The 22,641-nt window shown below is 39.9% G+C and overlaps 2 protein-coding genes across 2 annotated transcripts; one reads left to right on the top strand and one right to left on the bottom strand.

The window, feature by feature from the left end:
- The first annotated feature begins 669 nt into the window (after positions 1-669).
- Positions 670-19,085, top strand: LOC122005584 (serine/threonine-protein kinase UCN-like). The gene is made up of 2 exons (XM_042560674.1): positions 670-1,893; positions 19,035-19,085. The coding sequence occupies exons 1-2, from the start codon at positions 784-786 to the stop codon at positions 19,083-19,085; spliced, it is 1,161 nt and encodes a 386-aa protein (XP_042416608.1). The 5' UTR covers positions 670-783.
- A 407-nt stretch (positions 19,086-19,492) lies between these two features.
- LOC122005598 (heavy metal-associated isoprenylated plant protein 47-like) lies at positions 19,493-20,140 on the bottom strand. The gene is made up of 3 exons (XM_042560698.1): positions 20,053-20,140; positions 19,856-19,934; positions 19,493-19,761 (listed from the first exon to the last, which is right to left on the bottom strand). Exons 1-3 carry the CDS (start codon positions 20,059-20,061, stop codon positions 19,493-19,495), a joined length of 357 nt encoding a protein of 118 aa, XP_042416632.1. The 5' UTR covers positions 20,062-20,140.
- Between the last annotated feature and the right edge of the window lie 2,501 nt (positions 20,141-22,641).

The following is a 22,641-nucleotide window of genomic DNA, read 5'->3' on the forward strand; positions in this document are numbered from 1 at the left end:
GCAACTTTACTCTCGAAAACTAGAAGATATATTGAAGTCATTATCAGAAGAACATGAAAATTTACTTACAATCTTGTGTACTGTGTCCACCAAATCTTCACCTTCAAACTCTCCTCCTTTGTTGGCGCGTCCTTTCTTCCACATAATAGCTCTATTGATGTCATTATCATCACATAATTCAGTCCCCTACAACAAAGAAAAATCAAATAACAAATGTGAAATAATTTAATGTGAATCAATTAGAGGGTTCTTAGAGGAAATATATTTTAAAAATACTTACAATTTCTTCAGCAAAGCGTGCATACCCTTTGCGTGAGAGTCGATGAGGATATCTATTTTTTTTCCTTCGCTCTTTTTGTTGATCACTGAGTTTCTAGTTATTTCAAACAGGCGACATATCAAATTTGAATAATACATAATGAATTATGATCGAATAGTTTCAAAAGAAAAAATTTAGAATCTTACAATGAAATCTTCAGAAATGCGACTAATGACAAACGCACGCCAATCTTCTCTTGTAATTTCAAAGCCAACAGGTGGCTCATTCAACTCCTCAGGTTTGTCACGCCTGCTTAAAATAAATTTTTGGGTGAGATGGGTCTTGTATTGCCTCCACTTACTGTTTGCAGACCTCAATTTTTGGGTGAGAGGAACACACAGAGCTTGAGCACTTGAGCTGCTTCAAGAAGAACAAGAATCGAGCGAGATGTGGAAACAGAGACCATTGAGGCAAACACTCAAACACGTTACCTGCATTGTATAGGTTGGTTGATCCAAATTCAAATGGATGAGGAGGTGGTGTTGGATTTGAACCAGATCAGGGCGGTTCGCGTCCTGGGCCGTGGAGCCATGGCCTCGGTCTTCCTCGTCAGCGCCGCACCCGGCAGTCGCCTCCCCACGCTCTTCGCCCTCAAGGTGTTCGACAAGCAGTCCGCCGCCAAACCCCACGCTCTCCGCCGCGCCCGCTGGGAGCTATCCCTATTGTCCCGCCTCTCAGCCGCTCCCGGTGATCACCACCACCCGTTTCTCCCTTCCCTCCTTGGCTCCGTCGAGACGCCGGACCTCCTCGCTTGGGCGATCCCCTTCTGCCCCGGCGGCGACCTCCACGCCCTCCGCCGCTCCCTTTCTCCTTCCAACGAGGAGGCGTTCTCCGCGGACGCGATCCGCTTCTACCTCTCGGAAATCGTCACCGCTCTCGCCCACCTCCACTCCATGCGCGTCGCCTACCACGACCTCAAGCCAGAGAACGTCCTCCTCCGTTCATCCGACCATATTATGCTCGCCGATTTCGATCTCTCCCGCCACCTCCCTGCCAGATCGACCACCCACTCCTCCCTTCCTCCTCCACTTCCCTCCGACAACCACAGCCACGCCCCCCGGAGGAAACTCACACGCGTGTTCTCCTTCGGCGCCGCGGACGACCAGATCAAGAAAGGGAGGTCGGCGAGAGTCTCCCCGGCGAGTCGCCGTAGGACGAGTTCCTCGTCCATCTCGAAATCCAGAGAAGGATCCGGTGGTGACGACGAGCGGTCGTTCTCGTTCGTGGGGACGGAGGAGTACGTGGCGCCGGAAGTGGTGCGCGGCGAAGGGCACGGCTTCGCGGTGGACTGGTGGGCGCTTGGGATCCTGGCGTACGAAATGGCATACGGACAGACGCCCTTCCGGGGGCGGAACAGGAAGGAGACGTTGCGCAACATTCTTACGCTGCCGCCAATGTTCCCAGGCCGGCGGCGCACCGATCTCACTGACATTATCGAGCGACTCGTGGTCAAGGACCCGGAGAGGAGATTAGGGTTTAGTGGGGGTGCGGAGGAGGTGAAGGCGCACCCTTTCTTCGATGGGGTGAAATGGGAGCTTTTGCCAGAGGTGGCGCGGCCTCCGTTCCTGGCGCCAGTAATTTTACCTTTCTTTCTTCCGTTCCTCCTACTCTCGAATCTGCTCTGCGAGGAAGGAACTAAGATCGAAGGGTTCAGAGGAGTTGAGGAGCCGTGAGAAGATTAGGAAGGGTAAGCTGACTTTGATTGAGGAGATGGGGAAATGCGAGATTAGGGATCTCGACTTGGAGGAGTTGGGCCGGCGTGAGGAGTTTTGCGTGAGGAGTTTGGGTCGAGATTAGGGTTCAGAGGAGATCACGCGGCAAGGAGAGGAGAAGGCGCTCGTGGAGAGGAGAAGGCGCTCGTGGAGAGGAGTGGAGAGGAGAAGGCGCTCGTGGAGAGGAGAAGGAGAGGAGAAGGCACTCGTGGAGAGGAGTGGTGAGGAGAAGGCGCGCGCGCGTTGAGGGTTTAGAGTTTAGCAAAGCGAGGGCTGCGAATTTATTTTAAGTGAGTTTAGGGGAAACATACACAACACTTTAAAAAACGTTTTTTAAAAAAATGTTGTCTTTGACCATAAACAACAACACTAAAGACAACACTTCATTAAAAACCGTTGTCTTTAGTAAAAAGTAAATACCATAGACAACGCTTTTCACTAAAAGTGTTGTAAAACAAAGAACGACAACGTTTTTATTAAAAAGCGTTGTCTATTGGGTGTTGTTGAATGCAAAAATTCTTGTAGCGATCGATTTAAGTTAGTCCTTCATTACCTAAAGAGGGAGTTTGCCCTCTAGGAAAGGGGGAGAATGAAGGAAACCCTCATTCATGCCTTGGCATGAAGGAAGTTGAGGCTATGAGATTAGCCTAACTTAAAGGTATTGTCAAACATCAAAAAGGGGAAGATTGTTGGTGCAATATTCCCTAGGTCAAGGTTGACTAAGCTTGAGAAGTCTCAAGCTTGAGTCTTGATGTTTGAGTTTCGATGTTTGACATGTTAGAGTGTATACTAAAAGCCTAGCTTTTGGTATAAACATTTATCTAGAAATAATAATCACATTGGTCAAATGACTACATTTATGATAAATGTAGTTGTTCAATTAATTTATATTGTAGATAACATGGTGTGTGGTGTCACACACAGAAGATCATGTTATCAGTACCTTATAAATTATAAACAGTAGCTCACGACCAAGATGGAAAGGAACAAACCATTGGAAAGTCGTAGTGTAATTAGGTATTAGTTTATCTTAACTATATAATTACACTAGTACACTTAAAGTGTATTGAGTAGGACCATTTGAGGTCGTTCCTTTTATACTGACTTAATAAAGGAACAAAGACCTCAGTTATTATGGAAGCGTGTGCTCTTAATCCTAATATAATAACAAGCACATATATTTGATACTTATTTCTTTAATTTATCAATGGGTGAGATTTAGTTCGATAAATCAATAAGCCCGATAAGTTGGGAAATGATATCACTTATAGTGTGTGTTGTTGATTATAGAAGGAAATTGTGTCCTAGTGATCTAGGTTGAGAATGTCCCCAAGAGGAGCTCATAAGGATTGTCATGTTAAACCCTGCAGGTGGACTTAGTCCGACATGACGATGAAGTTGAGTGGTACTACTCTTGGAGCTAGATATTAATTAAGCGAGTTGTCAGTAACTTACTTAATTAGTGGACATTTGTTATCTTAAACACAGGGAGACTAACACACTCATGATAAGAAGGAGCCCAAAATGTAATTTGGGATTGGTGCGGTAGTTCAATAATAGTTCTCTAGTGGAATGAATTATTATTGATAAAATTAAGTTGTGTGTTCGGGGCGAGCACGGGATGCTTAATTTTATCGGGAGACCAAAACCAATTCCTCCTCTCGGTCCCTATCGTAGCCTCTTAATTATAGAGTACTATACCTACCTATACCCACCTTCTTACCCATCCCATAAGGGGTCGGCCAAGTTAGCTTGGAGACCAAGCTAGGGCCGGCCAAAGTTTGGTTCATGGGTGCTTCAAGGTGGCCGGCCCTAGCTTGGGTTCAAGCTTGGTGTGGCCGGCCCAAATTAAAATAAAAAGGATTTTTATTTTTTTAAAATTTTTCTTATGTGGATAACATGTTTTAAAAGAGAGTTTAAAAATTTAAATCTTTCCTTTTATAAGATTCTACAAAAGATTAAGAGAAGAGCTAAATCTCTTTCCTTATTTGTAGATTAAAAGGTTGATTTTAATTTTGGTAAAAACTTTCCTTTTTAACCATGTTCATGATTTAAAAGAAAGTTTAAAAAATTAATAATTCTCTTTTATTAGTTTCTACAAAAGATTAAGAAAAGATTTGATATCTTTCCTTATTTGTAGATTAAAAGAGATTTTAATTTTTAGAGATAATTTTCTTCTTATCCACATGTTTAAAAGAAAGTTTTTAATTTATTAAATTTCCTTTTTATAAACCAATCATGAAGGGATTAAATTATTAGAGAAATTTTTATAAATTTCCGGAAACAAATTAGGAAGTTTTAATTCTTGTTTTAATTAAAACTTTCCTTGATTTGAGGCTTGAGGTGGCCGGCCATTGTATTTGAAAAAGAAAATTATTTTTAATTAAATAATTTTTCTTTTCAATGGAAAAAGAATTAAGGAAATTTTTATTAAATTTTCCTTATTTGCCAAGACCAAGGATTATAAAAGAGGGGGTAGAGGAGGCTTCAAGGGGAACGACTCTATTCTATTTTTCCTCTCTTTTCTCCTTGGGTGTGGCCGGCCCTTTCTTTCCTCTCCTCTCCTTTGTGTGGCCGAAACCTTCTCATGGTGGAGATAGCTTTGGTGGCCGGATCTAAGAAGGAGAAGAAGGAGAGAAAAGAAGCCTCTTTTCTAGCATCCCTTGGAGCATAGTGGTGGTGGCCGAACCTCTTCATCCTAGGAGAAGTTTTGATGGCCGAAACTTGTAAGGAAGAAGAAGGTGCTTGGTGGTTCTCATATCGGAAGATCGTTGCCCACACAACGTCCGAGGTTAGAAGAGGAATACGGTAGAAGATCAAGAGGTCTTTCTAAAAGGTATAACTAGTAATTTTTCTTTCCGCATCATGCTAGTTATTTATGGAAATAATACCAAATACAAGAGGCTTACGATTCTAGTGTTTCGAATATGTTTTTCGAAGTTGTGTTCTTTTTTTTTATTTTTCCTTGTGATTTGATTGTTCTTTTCGGTTAACCTAAAGTTATTTTAGGAAATTAAATATTAGATTTCTATAAAAGGTTTTGTCTAGTCGGTGGTGGTTGCTCCCATATCCAAGAAGGCCATGTGTCTCGCCACGTCAGTACTGGGAACCAATTATGGAAATTAATATTTAATGGAATTAATAACTTAAGGTGATTTGGGTCGAACGTGTTAAGTTCCGCAGGAGATCCAAGTCAAAACCTAAAAGAACAAATAGATTAAGTTTTGGATCAAACGTGTTAAGTTCCGCAGGCGATCCAAAATTTAATTTAAAAGAACACATGGTAGCTAGGAAAAGGTTCAAACCTTTGCACAAAATTTTTGTACAGTGGAACCTCTAGGTTTTCCGAGTAGCAACCAACATGACAATACATGGAAACTGATAATACTTAGAGATTGCAGGTGCAATCATTCATTTAGAGAGATTGTTGGTACAATTCTCCTCTGGTCAAGGTTGACCAGTTAGATATAAAGAAGAGTCAAGTAGGTCAAAACTGACTGGATACCTGACTGAGAAGTCCTGGTGAGTGAAGCCAGGTAGTGTGAAAATCCTGGTGAGTGAAGCCAGGTGAAAGACCTAGTGAGTGAAGCTAGGTGAAAGTCATGGTGGGTGAAGCCAGACAGATGGGAAGTCCTAGTGAGTGAAGCTAGGCAGAAGGGAAATCCTGGTGAGTAAAGCCAGGTGAAAAGACCTAGTGAGTGAAGCTAGGTAACAGTCCTAGTATGTGAAGCTAGACATATGGAAAGTCCTAATGAGTGAAGTTAGGCAGAAAGGAAATCTCGGTAAGTGAAGCCAGGTGAAAAGACCTAGTGAGTGAAGCTAGGCAGTATGAAAATCCTAGTGAGTGAAGCTAGGTATAAGTCCTGGTGAGTGAAGCTAGGCAGATGGGAAGTCCTAGTGAGTGAAGCTAGGCAGAAGGGAAGTCTTGGTGAGTGAAGCTAGGCACGTGGAAATCCAGGTGGGTCAAAGAAATTGACCAGACAATTGGTGAGAAGTCTAAGTAGGTCAAAGGGTTGACTAGATAATTGGCATAAGGAGAAAAGTCCAAGTGGGTCAAAGGGATTGACCGGACACTTAGTGAGGAGGCCTTAGCAGGTCGAGGGTGACCGAATGCTAGGAATGATGTCCCAACAGGTCATGGTTGACCAAATGTTGGGTTTTAGGGGGCTTGGGACTTGATTAGGGCAAATCAAGTTGAGCCAATCGATCAACTGATCGATTGACTTATGCCCAATCGATCGATTGACGATTGGGTGTGTCCCGCGACAAACTCTCCTCCCAATCAATCAGTGGATCGATTGGGAAGCTGAGTTTGTTGCACAGAAGCCCTCCCAATCGATCACCTGATCGATTGGGAGCCTCTAATCGATCGAGTGATCGATTGAGAGACTGGAATCGCGCGAGGGTTATTGAATCGATCGGGCAATCGATTCAAGCGATTTCCAGAGAGCACAGAGGCGCTCTGGATCGATCGACCGATCGATCCAAAGCCTCCCCAATCGTTTGGGAGTAATCCAATCAATTGGGATCCGACCGTTGGCGCAGGTTATATCCGTTGGAGAGCGTTCTTCTTCGCATAGATCACACGACTATAGTTCTTCACGCGATTCTTCTTCGATCTTCACAGCGTCTTCTCCACGACTCACCGCCATTTCTTGAAGCTTCTTGGAGCAAGGTGTTCTTGCATTTCCAAGGTCAAGAGGCAACAACAAGCAAGAAGAAAGGCAAGCTAGGGTTTCTACCATGTAAATCTTGTAAGGTTTACTGTTTTATCAGCTTGTATGTTTTTTCTTCTTGTGTATCTTTATGTGTGAGTCTTGTACAGGTTTCTCCGCCTTCGGTAGTTACCGTAGAGGAGTGTTTTCATAGTGGAGAGTGGGTGGCATGTGTGGATCCTTGGATTAGTCACCTTTTCTTGAGGTGAATACCAAGTAAATCCTTGTGTTAGCGTTGTAATATTTGTTTCTTGTACATTTCGCTACATATCATCACCAAGAAGCAAGACGACGAGCGCACGACGACCTATTCACCCCCCCTCTCTAGCACATTTCGACCCTAACACTTCTCTCCCTGGTGAAGTCTCCGACCAGTCAACCACATTGCCACATGCCCAGTGTCATCTCTCTAGTTTTCAGACAGGATCATAACTCATGGTTCTGAGGTAACTTTTTTTTTTATCATTAGTTTTGTTAATTTTAATATTATATGCATATCTAATTTTGATTGTTGACTTCTTTTCAGAAATAATGTAGATAAATTTATATTCTATCACCATCATCATATATCCAAACTCTTATTAAGGTATATTTTTTAAAAACATGTCAAACTTGTGTTTATTGTTGGTTAATCCTAGGAAAACGTATCGATTCCACTGTACAAAAATTTTTGTACAAGAGTAATACCTTTCCTTAAATAACCTATTGTGTTCTTTAGAAGTTAAATAAGGAATCGCAGACGGAACTTAACATCAATGATTCCAAATTTAACTTATATGTTCTTAATGGTTTAGATTTGAATTGCAAGCGGAACTTAACACTATTGATTCAAATCTACCTAAGTTATTAATTCCATAAATATTAATTTTCAAAATTGGCTTCCAGGACTGCATGGCGAGGCACATAGCCTTCTTGGATATGAGAGCAACCACCACCGCCTAGGAAAAGCCTTTTAAGGAAAACTAATATTTATTTCCTTAAATAACTCTAGGTTAACTAAAAGGAACAATCGAATCACAAATTCGAAAAAGAAGAAAACACAAAATTGAAAAATAAATTCGATTAAACTAGATCTAATTGCCTCTTGTATTTAGAATTCTTACAAAGAAAATAATTAGTATGATGCGGAAGAAAACTACTAGTTATACCTTCTCTTTGTAAACTAATGACCTCGAGATCTTCTGCCGTATTCCTCGCCTCGCATTGGACGTCGTGTGGGCGACGATCCTTCAAGATGAACACCACCCAAAAGAGTCCTTCCTCTTCCTCTAGAATTCAACCGCCACCACCACCAAGGAGAAGAGAGCAAAGGGAAAGGGAGAAGGGAGAGGGCCGGCTACCAAGAGATCACCCAAGCAAAAGAATAAGAGTTGTGTCTCATGAAGCCCCCTCACCTCTTCTTTTATATTACTTGCACGAGACAAATAAGGAAAAACTTTTTACAAAAAATAAAATCATCCAAGAGTTTTTCATTTTCCCTTTTATTTTTCCTTTCTTTCCTTTTGATTAAATCAATCACCAAAATTAATTGGATGATGATTTTATTATTTTAATATGGCCGACCACCTTGCTGGGGAACCAAGCAAGGTTGGCCAACCCCCACAAGAGAAAGAAATAAATAATTTTTATATAAAATTTTACAAGAAAAATTCTTATAAAATTTTACAAGCTCTCTTTCCTAAAGTAAGAGTTAAAAAAAGGAAAGTTCTAAAAATTAAAACCATGTTTTAAAATTTAAAACTTCTCTTATAAAATTTCCTTTTTTAACATGGTGATAGAAAATTTAAATTTTAAAACTTCTTTTCCTTTTTTTTCTTAAACTATGAGGATGGTTAAAAAAGAAAAGTTTTAAAATCTTTTAAACTCTCTATTTAAACATGTGACCTAATTCAAATAAGGAAAATTTTAAAAATTAAAATATCTCTTTTAAAATTTATAGTTTTCTACAAAGAGAAGATTTTAAAAATTCAAAACCACCCTCCCTTTTTGAATTATTGTGGCCGACCCCTTCATGCTTGGTCACCAAGCAAAGGGTCGACCCCTATATGAAAGGATGTGGCCGGCCCTTACTTGGTCACCAAGCATTAGACCGGCCCACTTCTTGGACACCAAGAAGAGCCTTACATTTGGATGGACTTGAGGCTATAATGAGGCTACGACAGGGACCTAGAGGAGAAATTGGTTTCGACCTTCCGATGAGCTTGAGTATCCCGTGTTCGCCCCGAACACACAACTCAAGTTCATCGATAATAACTCATTCCACCAGAGAGTTATTATTGCACTACCGCACCAATCCCAAATTACATTATGGGCTCCTTCTTATCATGAGTGTGTTAGTCTCCCTATGTTTAAGATTACGAATGTCCACTAATTAAGTAAGTTACTGACAACTCACTTAATTAATATCTAGCTCCAAGAGTAGAACCACTCAACTTTATTGTCATGTCGGACTAGTTCCACCTGCAGGGTTTAACATGACAATCCTTATGAGCTCCTCTTGGGGACATTCTCAACCTAGATAATTAGGACACAAATTCCTTCTATAATCAAGAACACACACTATAAGTAATATCATTTCCCAACTTATCGGGCATATTGATTTATCGAGCTAAACCTCACCCTTTGATAAATCAAAGAAATAAATATTAAATATATGTGCTTGTTATTATATTAGGATTAAGAGCACACACTTCCATAATAACTAAGGTCTAGTTCTTTTACTAAGTCAGTACAAAAAGAACTTACCTAAATGATCCTACTCAATACACTTAAAGTGTATCAGTGTAATTTATTAGTCAAGATAAACTAATACTTAATTACATTACGACTATTCTGATGGTTTGTTCCTTTCCATCTTAGTCATGAGCAAATTGTTTATAATTTATAGAGAACCGACAACATGATCTTCTGAGTGTGACACCACACTCCATGTTATCTACTATATAAATTAATTGAACAATTACATTTAACAAATAAATACAGATATTGACCAATGTGATTCTTTTATTTCAACAAATAAATATTTACAAAAGATAGGCTTTTAGTATACACTCTAACATTTATCACTTGGTGCATTTTTTTGATGAGTATTTTTGCACTTATGTGTATCTATTTTAACTTTAGGTTCATAGCAAAATTTTTTTTCATATAATTAGTTTTATCCTTTTTTTAATAACTTATCATATCGTATTTATTACAATATTGGATGATGATGAATGCACTATTGAGTATGATGTGAGATGTGTTGGTTTTGAGTAGGATGCAATATTTGTTAGGACCAAAAGTAGCTAGAGGGGGGGGGGTGAATAGCTCGTCGCGTTCGCTCGTTGCTCGGCGTTGCTTGTTCCTTCAAAGATGTGCAGCGGAAATACAAAGAAACAATCACACAACGCTAACACGGTTGGTTTACTTGGTATCCACCTCCAAAGGAGGTGACTAATCCAAGGATCCACACCACGCACGCACCCTCCACTATGAAACACTCCTTTTCGGTAACTACCGAGGGCGGAGAAGCCCTACAAGACTCTCGGTACAAGAAGAAGGAAAGGGAAACAAAATACAAGCACAAAGCTTACAATGAATGCAGAAAACCCTAACCCTAGCTTCTCTTCTTGCCTTTGATCCGCCTCTTGACTCGGAGAGCTTCCAAGAACCTTCAAGAACTGGCGATCACGAGCTTTGAGAGTGCTGTGGAGGAGCTGGCGAAGATCTGAGATGAAACGGTGAAGAGATGCCGAAGGAAATGAACGCCTGCGGCCTTTATCGACGCCAACGGTCGGATCCCGATCGATTCGAATATTCCCAATCGATCGGGAGGCTTTGGATCGATCCACGGATCGATCCGGCGCTTGTGCTTAGAAACACGGATCGATCCACGGATCGATCCAGCCCTTATCGCGCGCAGCGTCCCAATCGATCCACCGATCGATTGAACATCTGATCGATCCACGGATCGATCCGAGGCTCTGATCGCTTAGGAGAGCCCGGATCGATCCAGCGATCGATCCGGATCTGGATCGATCCATCGATCGATCCAACACTTGGTTTTGCCCAAACCAAGTTCCAAGCCTCTCAAACCAACATCCGGTCAACCTTGACTGTTGGTACATCATGCCTAGCATCCGGTCACTCCTTTGACTGCTAGGACTTCCCACCAAGTGTCGGGTCAATCCCTTTGACCCACTTAGACTTTTCTATTCATGCCAAGTATCCGGTCACTCCTTGACCTACTTGGACTTCCATCGATGTCCGGTCAACCTTTGACTCTATCAGATTTCCTCGTGCCAAGTATCCACAATCCTTTGACCTACTTGGACTTCCAACACCGATGTCCGATCATCCTTGATCCATCTGGATTTTCCTGCCCGGCTTCACTCACGGGACTTTCACCTAGCTTCACTCACTAGGGTTTTCCATCCGCCAGCTTCACTCACTAGGGCTTTCACCGCTTCACTCACCGGGACTTTCACCTAGCTTCACTCACTAGGGTTTTCCTTCTGGCTTCACTCACCGGGACTTTCACCGACTTCACTCACTAGGGTTTCACCTGGTTTCACTCACGGGACTTTCACCTAGCTTCACTCACTAGGGTTTTCACCTGGTTTCTCACCGGGACTTTCACCTAGCTTCACTCACTAGGGTTTTCCTTCTGCCTGGATTCACCACCAGACTTCCTGTCAAGTATCCGTCAACCTTGACCTACTTGACTCTTCTTCAATCAATTTCTTATTGTCAAACATCTAAACTCAAACCAAGACTCAGCTTGGTCACCCAGTCAACCTTGACCTGAGGGATGTTGCACCAACAATCTCCCCTTTTGATGTTTGACAATACCACAATAACACTTACAATACCACATGTAAGTTAGGCTAATCCTATAGCCTCAATCTTCATGCCACTAGGTAATGAACATATAAATTAAGCTCTTCATTCTCCCCTACGAGGGCATGAAAGCCTAACTTACACCCATTCATAGGTCCTTTCATTCTCCCCTATTGGCACACATCAACCCATCTTTGGGCACACATCAACCCATGCCCCAATTTTGGGTACACATCAACAAATCCATTTGTTGATGACTCTCCCAAGAGTTACTCATCATTGTTCACAACATCACTCGTTGTGATCAACACGATAATGAAGGTCCCATACCCTTTATTTATCCTTAACTTCTCCCTCAATGTAGACAAATACCCAACCTTGAGCATTATCTAACCACTTGAGTTCCCACTTGAAATAATGAGGATATCCACTCCCCATTTCAAGTTCAAAAGCTCATACATGAGCATTTTCTTTAAAGAAGGTTAACCACCTTCCAAGGTTCATGAAAAGTAATTTTTCATGTCTTTAAAGAGTCCCTCCCCCTAAAGACATGGTGGTGACTTCTGTCATTGCACCAACAATGACTTGGAATCCCTAAACCTTTAGGAAACCCAAATTTAGAAGTTTTGAGGTTCAAATACTCAAAATTTGAAACAAACCTCAACCTAAACTTCAATGAAGCCTTTCTTAACCAATCCATCATTGTTTTCACATGAAAACACCCTTTGTATGTATACAAATGTATTTTAGGGGTTTGGAATGGTTACCTAGACTCAAAGAGGTTCAAAGATGCTGAAATGAGCCTTCCCAGCCAAAATCAGCAACTTGGATCGATTGGAGTTGGGTTCCAATCGATTGAACCTTTCTGAATCGATCCACTGATCGATTCAGACTACCTGGATCGATCGGCTGATCGATCCAGCGAGCTTCTGCTCGCGGGAGACTTGCCTTCTGAATCGATCCACAGATCGATTCGGGCACTCCAATCGATCCATGGATCGATCGGAGCTCTGATAGTTGCTGAAATTCCATTACAGTCAACTTCAGAAACCCCTAGAAAATTCTACAAAAATCTAAAAATCATGAAATTTCGTGTAGACATTATTTAGGGCATACTTAATCATGAAAAAATAGCTTTCTATGAAAATACATCATATTTTCAAAGATTGACACAAACTTGAAAACTTGCAAAAACTTTAGTGTTTTTCTTCAAGTTTGTGTCTAACTATTCAATGGTGATTACTATCAAAAGATAGCCTTCACCAAGGTTTTCCAAAAACATTTTAAAAACATTTTCAAAACCAATATCCCATCATGTTCCTTGGGCTTAATGCACATGACTTATACATTAGCTTTCCCAATGATGGGAAAACACATAACTATGTGTTTTGATGAACCTAAAACTCAAAAGAATGCACTAAATCAACATCTTGAGTTTTGTTCATCTTTCTAACATCTCACTTGTATCTAATGTGCACTAAAACACATACAAGTCACCTTATAGTCCTTGTGAGATGTGAGATTTTAGTTTTGCCCTATTCTAGGGATCATGCATATCTATCTAGGCATTTTAGAGATATTAGACATCCACCTAGGATGTCACTTGTTAATAAGTGTTGTTAAATGCCATTTGTCCTTAATTACAAGGAATTAAACTTAATGCATGATTATGTTATGGCATACATCAAAAGAAAATAATTTTCAAAAGAAAATATCCTATTACTACATGATGTATGAATGTCATGACATGGTATTTTTGGAGTTTTCATAATAAAACATGAATGCAAAACTAGACATGATGTCATGGCATATGATGGGCAAACAATCATGGCAAGATTTAGCATAAATAAAATATACCTAGATTAACTATCTAAGTATCCTTAAAGTCTTAGCTAAACTTACAACTTAAACCTAGATTGCCCTAAAGTGCTACAAGAGAATGCCAAAGCCTAAATTGGCATTTCTAATTTCCTTGATTTAATGTATGCCAATTGAAAATAAACATGTCCTCAAATGTTGGCATATTCCATTTTTCCTCAAGAGTGATTACATAAATCAAGGCCCGGATTGCCTTAAATTTCCAAGAGAATACCAAAATCCCAACTTGGTATTTCTCAAGATTTTCCCAATTTGTGACATTTTAGATTAAAATCAATTCTTCCACCATTAGGCACATTTTACTCTTTCAAGGAGTAAACAAAGATCCACTTCATTTTCAAAGGTTAACAAAAAAACCTTGAAAATGCTCCTTGAGTGTCAATTTCCTCAAAGTTAGGTTAACTACCCTTCTAATCGGAGTTGACACTCTCTAACCCATCTATGGGGTAGAGAAGATGCTCCTAGGAACCCAACACCTATTGGTGCTCCTTGGATGCTCTAGGTACTCACTAGGGATAACTTCCCTAGATACCTTCCTAGTGACCTTATTGGGCTTCTTAGAAGCCTTGGTCACACTTTCTAGGTCAACTCTAGGGATAGCTTCCCTTGTAACCTTCTTTGTGACTTTCTTAGACTTCTTAGAAGTCTTAGTCACATTTATTACAAAAATACTCTTAGGGATGACTTCCCTAGTATTCTTGGCTTGACCACTAGACCTAGGGTTTGTTCCATAACTATATGGAACTCTATGGTAAGAGGGCACATCCTTCTTAGCCTTTGGTTTGTATCCCAAACCTCTATGGGCATTAGATGACCTTTGTGCTCCTAGACCTAGGCTATGCTCATTTTGCCCTTTTAGGATATTTTCCATCCTTTTTAGGGTCCTTTCCATTTTATCAAGCCTTGACCTCAAGACTTGATTTTCTATCACTAAGTCCTTAGTTTTAGATTTTTCATTTGATTCATGAGCATATTTGTTCTTGGGCTTGTATCTAAAATCTTTAGAGTTATTGCCCAAGTGTCTATCTACCTTCCTAACCTTAGGTTGGGTAGTTTTGGCATGTAGGGCCACATGTTTTTCCTTAAAGCCCTCATGCTTTCTATTCTTATGGTAAATTACATTAAAATGATAAAAGTTAGAACTATCATGCTTTTCACCATAATGTAAGGGGGTAGGCTCAATAAATGTTACCTTCTTCTTTATCTTGGAGGCTCCCCCTTGACGAATGCCTCCTTGAGCCTTGACCATCTTCTTCCCCTTGGGGCATTGACTTCGGTAATACCCTTTTTGATTGCAAGAGAAGCACACAATGTGCTCCTTGCTCTTCTTTGTTCCGGGGATGGTCTCCTTGAGCTTCTCCTTTCCTTTTTGTGCCATTTGGCCCTTTTTCTTGGCCAATTTGGGGCACTTGCTCTTGTAGTGCCCATGTTCCCTACATTCAAAGCATATAATATGATTTTTATTATTAATTGAAATGTTTATACCTTCGCTTGTAGAGATGGCATCTTTTCCTTTGGATCCGGAGGTGGAAGCTTCCTCTTGATCGAACCTTGATTCCCCTCCATTTGATTTTTCTTGACTTGTGGAGGTAGAAGCTTCTTCATCCTCTTCTTCTCTTGACCCGGATGTAGAGGATTCTCCTTTATCTTGATCCGGCGTCACCAAGGATTGCTCCCCCTCAATCCCAGAGGTGGAGGCTTCATCATCTTGAATATGAAACAAGGAGTATGCTCCCTTCTTGTTCCCTTCGTTGCGTTCCCTTGAGGATGAAGCTTCTTAGATTTCTTCTTCTTCGGAGGTTGAGCATCTCTCAACCTTGGAGTCCTCCTCTTGATCTTGCTCCAAAGAGTCACCCTCTCCGGATTCTTCATGACCTTGTACAGTGGAGGGGATCTCTTCATGAAGCTTGGCCAATTTGCTCCATAGTTCCTTTGCATCTTCAAATTCTCCAATTTTGCAAAGGATGGTGCTTGGCAATAAATTGACCAAAAGCTTGGTCACTTTGTCATTGGCCTCGCACCTTTGGACTTGCTCTTGGCTCCACTTGCTCCTCTTGAGAACTTTGCCCTTTGAGTTTGTTGGAAACTTGAAGCCTTCCATAAGAGCAAACCATTGCTCTATCTCCATCATAAGAAAATTTTCGATTCTTGATTTCCAAGAATCGAAGCTCGTGGAAGTGTATGGAGGAGCCACCCTCGTGTCGAATCCGAGCCCATCTCGGAATTCCATTGTAGAAGTTGAGCTTTTGAATTTCTTTGACTTTGACAACTTTGCTTCAACTTCTTCACCCTCTAGCTCTTCTTGTTATGCTTGACCCTTCCGGCGATGATTCCGGTGAAGAGCGGCCTCGCTCTGATACCACTTGTTAGGACCAAAAGTAGCTAGAGGGGGGTGAATAGCTCGTCGCGTTCGCTCGTTGCTCGGCGTTGCTTGTTCCTTCAAAGATGTGCAGCGGAAATACAAAGAAACAATCACACAACGCTAACACGGTTGGTTTACTTGGTATCCACCTCCAAAGGAGGTGACTAATCCAAGGATCCACACCACGCACGCACCCTCCACTATGAAACACTCCTTTTCGGTAACTACCGAGGGCGGAGAAGCCCTACAAGACTCTCGGTACAAGAAGAAGGAAAGGGAAACAAAATACAAGCACAAAGCTTACAATGAATGCAGAAAACCCTAACCCTAGCTTCTCTTCTTGCCTTTGATCCGCCTCTTGACTCGGAGAGCTTCCAAGAACCTTCAAGAACTGGCGATCACGAGCTTTGAGAGTGCTGTGGAGGAGCTGGCGAAGATCTGAGATGAAACGGTGAAGAGATACCGAAGGAAATGAACGCCTGCGGCCTTTATCGACGCCAACGGTCGGATCCCGATCGATTCGAATATTCCCAATCGATCGGGGAGGCTTTGGATCGATCCACGGATCGATCCAGCGCCTTCGCTCGAAAAACACGGATCGATCCACGGATTGATCCAGGCTTATCACACAGCTTGTCCCAATCGATCCACCGATCGATTGGAACATCTGAATCGATCCACGGATCGATCCGGAGGCTTGTTCGCTCTAGAAGCTCCGGATCGATCCACCGATCGATCCAGATCTGATCGATCCACCGATCGATCCAACACTTGGTTTTTGCCCAAAACCAAGTTCCAAGCCTCTCAAACCAACATCCGGTCAACCTTGACTGTTGGTACATCATGCCTAGCATCTGGTCACTCCTTTGACCTGCTAGGACTTCCCACCAAGTGTCCGGTCAACCTTGACCTGTTTCTATTCATGCCAAGTATCTGGTCACTCCTTTGACCTACTTGGACTTCCCATCAAGTGTCTGGTCAATCCCTTTGAGCCACTCATACTTTTCTATCCGTGCCAAGTATCCAGTCAATCCTTTGACCTACTTGGACTTTCCAACACCAGATGTCCGATCATCCTTGATCCATCTGGATTTTCCCTTGCCTGGCTTCACTCACCAGGACTTTCACCTAGCTTCACTCACTAGAGTTTTCCATCTGCCTAGCTTCACTCACTAGGGCTTTCACCTGGCTTCACTCACCAGGACTTTCACCTAGCTTCACTCACTAGGGTTTTCCTTCTGCCTGGCTTCACTCACCAGGACTTTCACCTAGCTTCACTCACTAGGGTTTTCACCTGGTTTCACTCACCAAGACTTTCACCTAGCTTCACTCACTAGGGTTTTCACCTGGTTTCACTCACCAGGACTTTCACCTAGCTTCACTCACTAGGACTTTCACCTAGCTTCACTCACTAGGGTTTTCCTTCTGCCTGGCTTCACTCACCAGGACTTCCCTGTCAAGTATCCGGTCAACCTTGACCTACTTGACTCTTCTTCAATCAATTTCTTATTGTCAAACATCTAAACTCAAACCAAGACTCAGCTTGGTCACCCAGGTCATTCTTGACCTGAGGGATGTTGCACCAACAATATTTTTGTGATAGAATTGTTTAAGAATAATGCATGATGCTTTATATGAATGATGTAATTGTTTTTGAATGTATCGTGGATGATTTGTGAATTGTTTGTTGAATTGTTTCTGGATGTTTTTGATCCTATTTTTGCATTGTTTGTGGATGTTTTTGAATTGGTTATGAATGTATTGTGTATTGTTTGTGAATGTGTAATGAATCGTTTGTAATGCTGTATCATAATGTTAGATTGAAATTTGAATGTAAATAGGATTTAAATGGTGGAATTAAAGAGGGTGTTGTCAAATTTTATCCCAAATTAATGATGGAAATAAAAAAAATCATCGTTGAATTTTACCCTAATTTAACGACGAAATTTTATATCTGTCATTAAATTAGTGACAGATATAAAAAAAAATTGTTATATAGGGATGATTTTTTTTTATAGTTAAATTAGTGATGGAAATAAAATCAATGATCGCTAATATAGTGATAATTTTTTTATCTATTGCTAATTTATCGATAGAAATAAAATACTCATTGCTTCCATTGCTAAAGTTAGCAATAGAAATAAAATTTCGTCACTAATTAGTGATTGAAACAAATCATATGTAGCTAAGTGATGTCAGTAACAAACAATATTATGATTGAAATTTTTAGTTGTTAATCGATGTTTTCCTTTTAGTAAATAATGACAGATTTAAATAAACTATGTTTGAAAATGAATGAAACGGTAATTACTTTAAAAACATAATAAAAAATCTATTTTTTCTTAAAGTTTTTACTAGATTCAAGGGCGTAGTCATATTACTAGGGGTCCTCTGGAATAAATGGAATTAAAAAATAAAAAAGATTAATACTATATATTTAAAAAGTCCTCATCGCTATTTTGACCAATTGATTTATCATTGCTCGTCATTGAAAAACTAAAATTGATTACATATTTAAAAAATCTTTGACCTAACTTATCCATTAGTACCAGTTTTATGAGAAAATAACATGACTTGAAATATTAAATATTAAAATTTAAAAATAAAATATATAATAATAAATGGATAAATTAAATGTAGAACACAAAGTGATGACACTAAATAAAAATTAGATCGGATTCGAACTAAATCCAACGGATAGATATGGAGATAATTATTGCGTTAGTTTTTGGTTTAAACTGAGATTGAGTTAGAGTTGATTTGGTCAAGTTATGATCAAATCAAATTTAAGGTTTTTGATTAGTATTTTTGAGAAAATTTTCTCTTTCCCTACACATAATGTAATCTCTGCCATGTCTTACGATATAGGAATGTTAAATATTATGAAAAAATTATATCATAAATGATTTTTAGTATATTTATGAGGAATGACAGATAGTGATTCAACTAGAACTTAGGACTAATATTGAAAGTTTCAAATTTAAGTTCATTTTTGGTTTCTTAAATTCAAAATTTAGATTTTACATTATGAAAATCAACCTTAAACTTAAAAAAAATTAAAATCACCTCTCCTAATTTAAAATCCTAACTACGTGACTGACTAGACTAATCAATAAATTTCTTAGATGATTACTGATCGTAAAAGATAGAGACAAACATCACTCATCTTCAACTATCGACGTCGGATAGAAAACTTCCACTAAATTGATCAATCGTGGTACAAAAAGGCGGAATCCGCCGCCCCGACGGCCCCCTACGCCTGCCCCATGGTGATGTAGGAGGAGGGTTAATCAGGGTGAATGCTGGGTTGACAAGTGACTGAGGGTTCGAGGCTTTAAGCCGGCAGACGGGGATATTATCCCACATTGTAACCGTCGACACTCAAACCTGCTGCTTCATGGTACAACTTCCCAGTCACTTACCAACTGATCCAGCCCCTGGGGGCACTAAACTGATCAATCGTGATCCTGCAAATGGTGGACGTGGGTCTAGTTGAAGGAAAGGCAACTGTATGAATTTTAAACAATTTTTTGTTGACAGTCTCAAATTTTATTTACAATAAATAAGTGAGACAGATTAATAATTCGATATCAAATCCGCCGGCAGTACTGATTTACATAAATTTAAAATATTTTTATTTCGATTTTCGAAAATCTGTTTTCTTATAGTGTGCGGCCTTTAAGCTCTACAATATTATGCAACCTGGTCCTCCAAACCCTGGCTCCTCCGGAATGGAGTAAACGTATTGGGGCACGAAACTGACATGGTTGGGCCAACTCATTACTACTTTCTCTTCCTTTTTCTCCTCTTTCTCCTCTTTCTTCTCTTCTGCCACGCTGAGGAGCTCCACGTAGCTGCAGATCTTCTTCCTCATCAACTTCGTTAGATTCACCGAGTCGACTCCATCTCCCACCACAACAATCTTATCGCCTTCCAGCTTCACCGATACAACGCCTGCATGCATGCATGCAGCAAACCAGGCTTGATCAATTACAACGTACGAATTGAGAAGCAGAGCAAACAAGAGGAAATGATTACAAGTACGCACCACGCATGCTGACAGCAGTTCGGAGAGCCTTGGCCCGCCTCTTGTCGTCTGCCATCGACAGCCTCAACACCATCTTTTGCTGAAAAAAGTTAATATATCATGCAGTAACGAACTAAACCGAGAAGAGAAGAGATCAGAGAAGAAGAAGAAATTATTAAGTATTCCGTATACAGAGCTGCAGTGTACGTACTACTCACCTGAATCATCTTGAAATAGGAGGATCTGCCCGTCAACTTATTGCGTTAAGTGATGAACTGGTGAGGAATATCCTGACGCGGATTGTGTGCGTCTGATGATTCTAAGTCTGGCAACTACTCTCTTCTTTTTTTATAAGCAAAACAGAGGAACGAGTGAATGTGAATGGGAGTGCTGTGCCACCCGCCAACCACACGTTCCTTCGAATGCAAGGTCATCTTGAAAGAAGATATACTCGATAGTATTTTAGTTAATTTTGTTTATTATATATCTACCATAATCATATAAAAATATAACATACTATAAAAGTGTAAATGAATAAATATAATATTGTAACTAAATAAATATATATATATATATATAACTGAATAAAAGTAGTGACTAAAACTAAGTAAAAGAACTTCTCTGTATACAATTTATATTCTGATTATTTTTTATAAAAAAAATAAAAAATTTGGCTACAACTTAATAAAAATATCTGTTACAATAAAAAATATTTATCTCTTTAAAAATAATAAAAATATTCTAGGAATAATATTATCAAAATTCCTGTGGCACTTAATACAAACATCTCTGCGTCATCTTAAATGAAGGACCCTCGTGTAAATTTCATCCGTTGGATTAATTATAACAAGCGGCGTTACCGTTGATTTTTTCCATGATCTTGTGGTCGGGAGATGATTTGATTAGTTGAAATTAACGAAGACAAAGTCCAAGTCTACGCGTTTGCAAATTGCAATAGGTTGGATTGAAGAAGAAAAGTCTCATTAAAAAAAGACTTCGAACGTCTTGCAGAATTGACAAATTTGGACGCTGTGAGACCACGTGGTTCCAAGTTGGACTCGGGCGTCATCAAAGCGGTCTGGTTTATTATCCACCTGGGATGAAAATATTCTCTTTTTTTTGTTTATATATATATATATATATATATATATATATATATATATATATATAATTCTTTCCTAATTCGGCCGAGTTTCCTAGAGTAAAAAATTTCTTTCCTAATTCGGCCGAGTTTCCCAGAGTGACTGCGTTGTCCGACCTTTGAAGACCCAACCAACATGACCTGTACAATTATTGGAAAATAAAAAATGGTGAAGGGAAGATGACTCTATCTCATTGGGATTGGGCATGAGATGTTATTTCTACATTGAAAGATATTAAGACCGATTTAAAATAAGTCACAACTGTAGAAGTTGTGGATGAGCGCTCGCATCACCTGTAGAAGGTGGTGAGCATTACTAACATGCGTCCAATATGTATGTCCTAGTTAAATCAGTCAATATTTGTCATCCAATTCTTTTGTCATCTGCCGCTCAAGAATGTAATGGATGTATTAACATATGATTAATAGTGAATTTGTTGATGGTCAGGATTGTCATTAAGCTCAAGCATTGAATAATCATTATGTAGTCTTTCAACACAACCTAGGGTTATTGTTGCTTTATACTGAGTAGGGGTGGGCATCGGCCGGTTTGGTCCGGTTTTACCTTACTACGGTTTTATTTTTTCGGTTTCGGTTTTAAAGATTTTTGATCTAAAACCAAACCATTTTATTACGGTTCGGTTCGGTTTTTATGTAATACGGTCCGGTTTATACGGTCGGTTATATACGGTTTATACAATGAATTAAATTAATTTTGTGCTACTACAAATATTAGTTTAGAGACAAAGAAAAAGTATCAATTTATTAAAATAATTATGAATTTAAAGTAATACTAAAATTTTGTTATCCGGTAATAATAAGTAAATATAAATATATAATTTGATTATGCTATTATATTATAAATAATTAGAAATTAATCCACTTGTATGATCAAATATCTATAAAAATAATGTTTTAAGTATAATACGGTCGGTTCGGTTTTTTCGGTTTTTTGGGAGTCAAAACCGGAAACCGAACCGAATAACCGAATTTTAAAAAACTTAAACCGAAACCGACCGAAACACCGAAAAAACCGAACAAAAAAAACCAAAATTTTTCGGTTCGGTCGGTTTTTCCGGTTTGAACCGAATTATGCCCACCCCTAATACTGAGGTCGTGGTCTTGAGCAAAGGGCAGATGCTTTAGCAAAGAAATGAAGATATTCCATCGACTTTGTTCCCCCTGTTTTCTTCTCTATCGTGCACTTCGCTTGTCAAATTCAACTCGTGATATCATTTCGGTATATATTAAGTTTGCCATGACAATCTGTGATAGGTTGAGGTTGTTGTTTCACCGTTGTATCTTAGGAAACAGATGTCCAACGTGACCTTGTAATACCGTCGGAGGAGGCAAATCTGTTTTAAGAAAACTATGTTAAACACAGACCTCAACATCTTCCTTTCCTGACTAGGTGCAAATACCCACTTGGGGTCGGGCAACTCTGGCAGTCAGGCCAGTCAGTCGAACGACATGCTGTAGTCAGCCGACTTGGGAGTTCAGGCCAATCGACGAGAGTACTCAACAACCCACTTAGGAGACACTTAGAAGTCGGGCATGTAGTTTTCCGACTCAATATTGCTCTGTCGACTCGGTAGCTCAGCAACTCAATAGCTCAACGACTCGATCGACTCGATAGTCAGCTGACCTAGCATGTTGTCACTCGACC

Source organism: Zingiber officinale, chromosome 1A (genome assembly GCF_018446385.1).
Source record: "Zingiber officinale cultivar Zhangliang chromosome 1A, Zo_v1.1, whole genome shotgun sequence".
NCBI classification, from domain to species: Eukaryota; Viridiplantae; Streptophyta; class Magnoliopsida; order Zingiberales; family Zingiberaceae; genus Zingiber; species Zingiber officinale.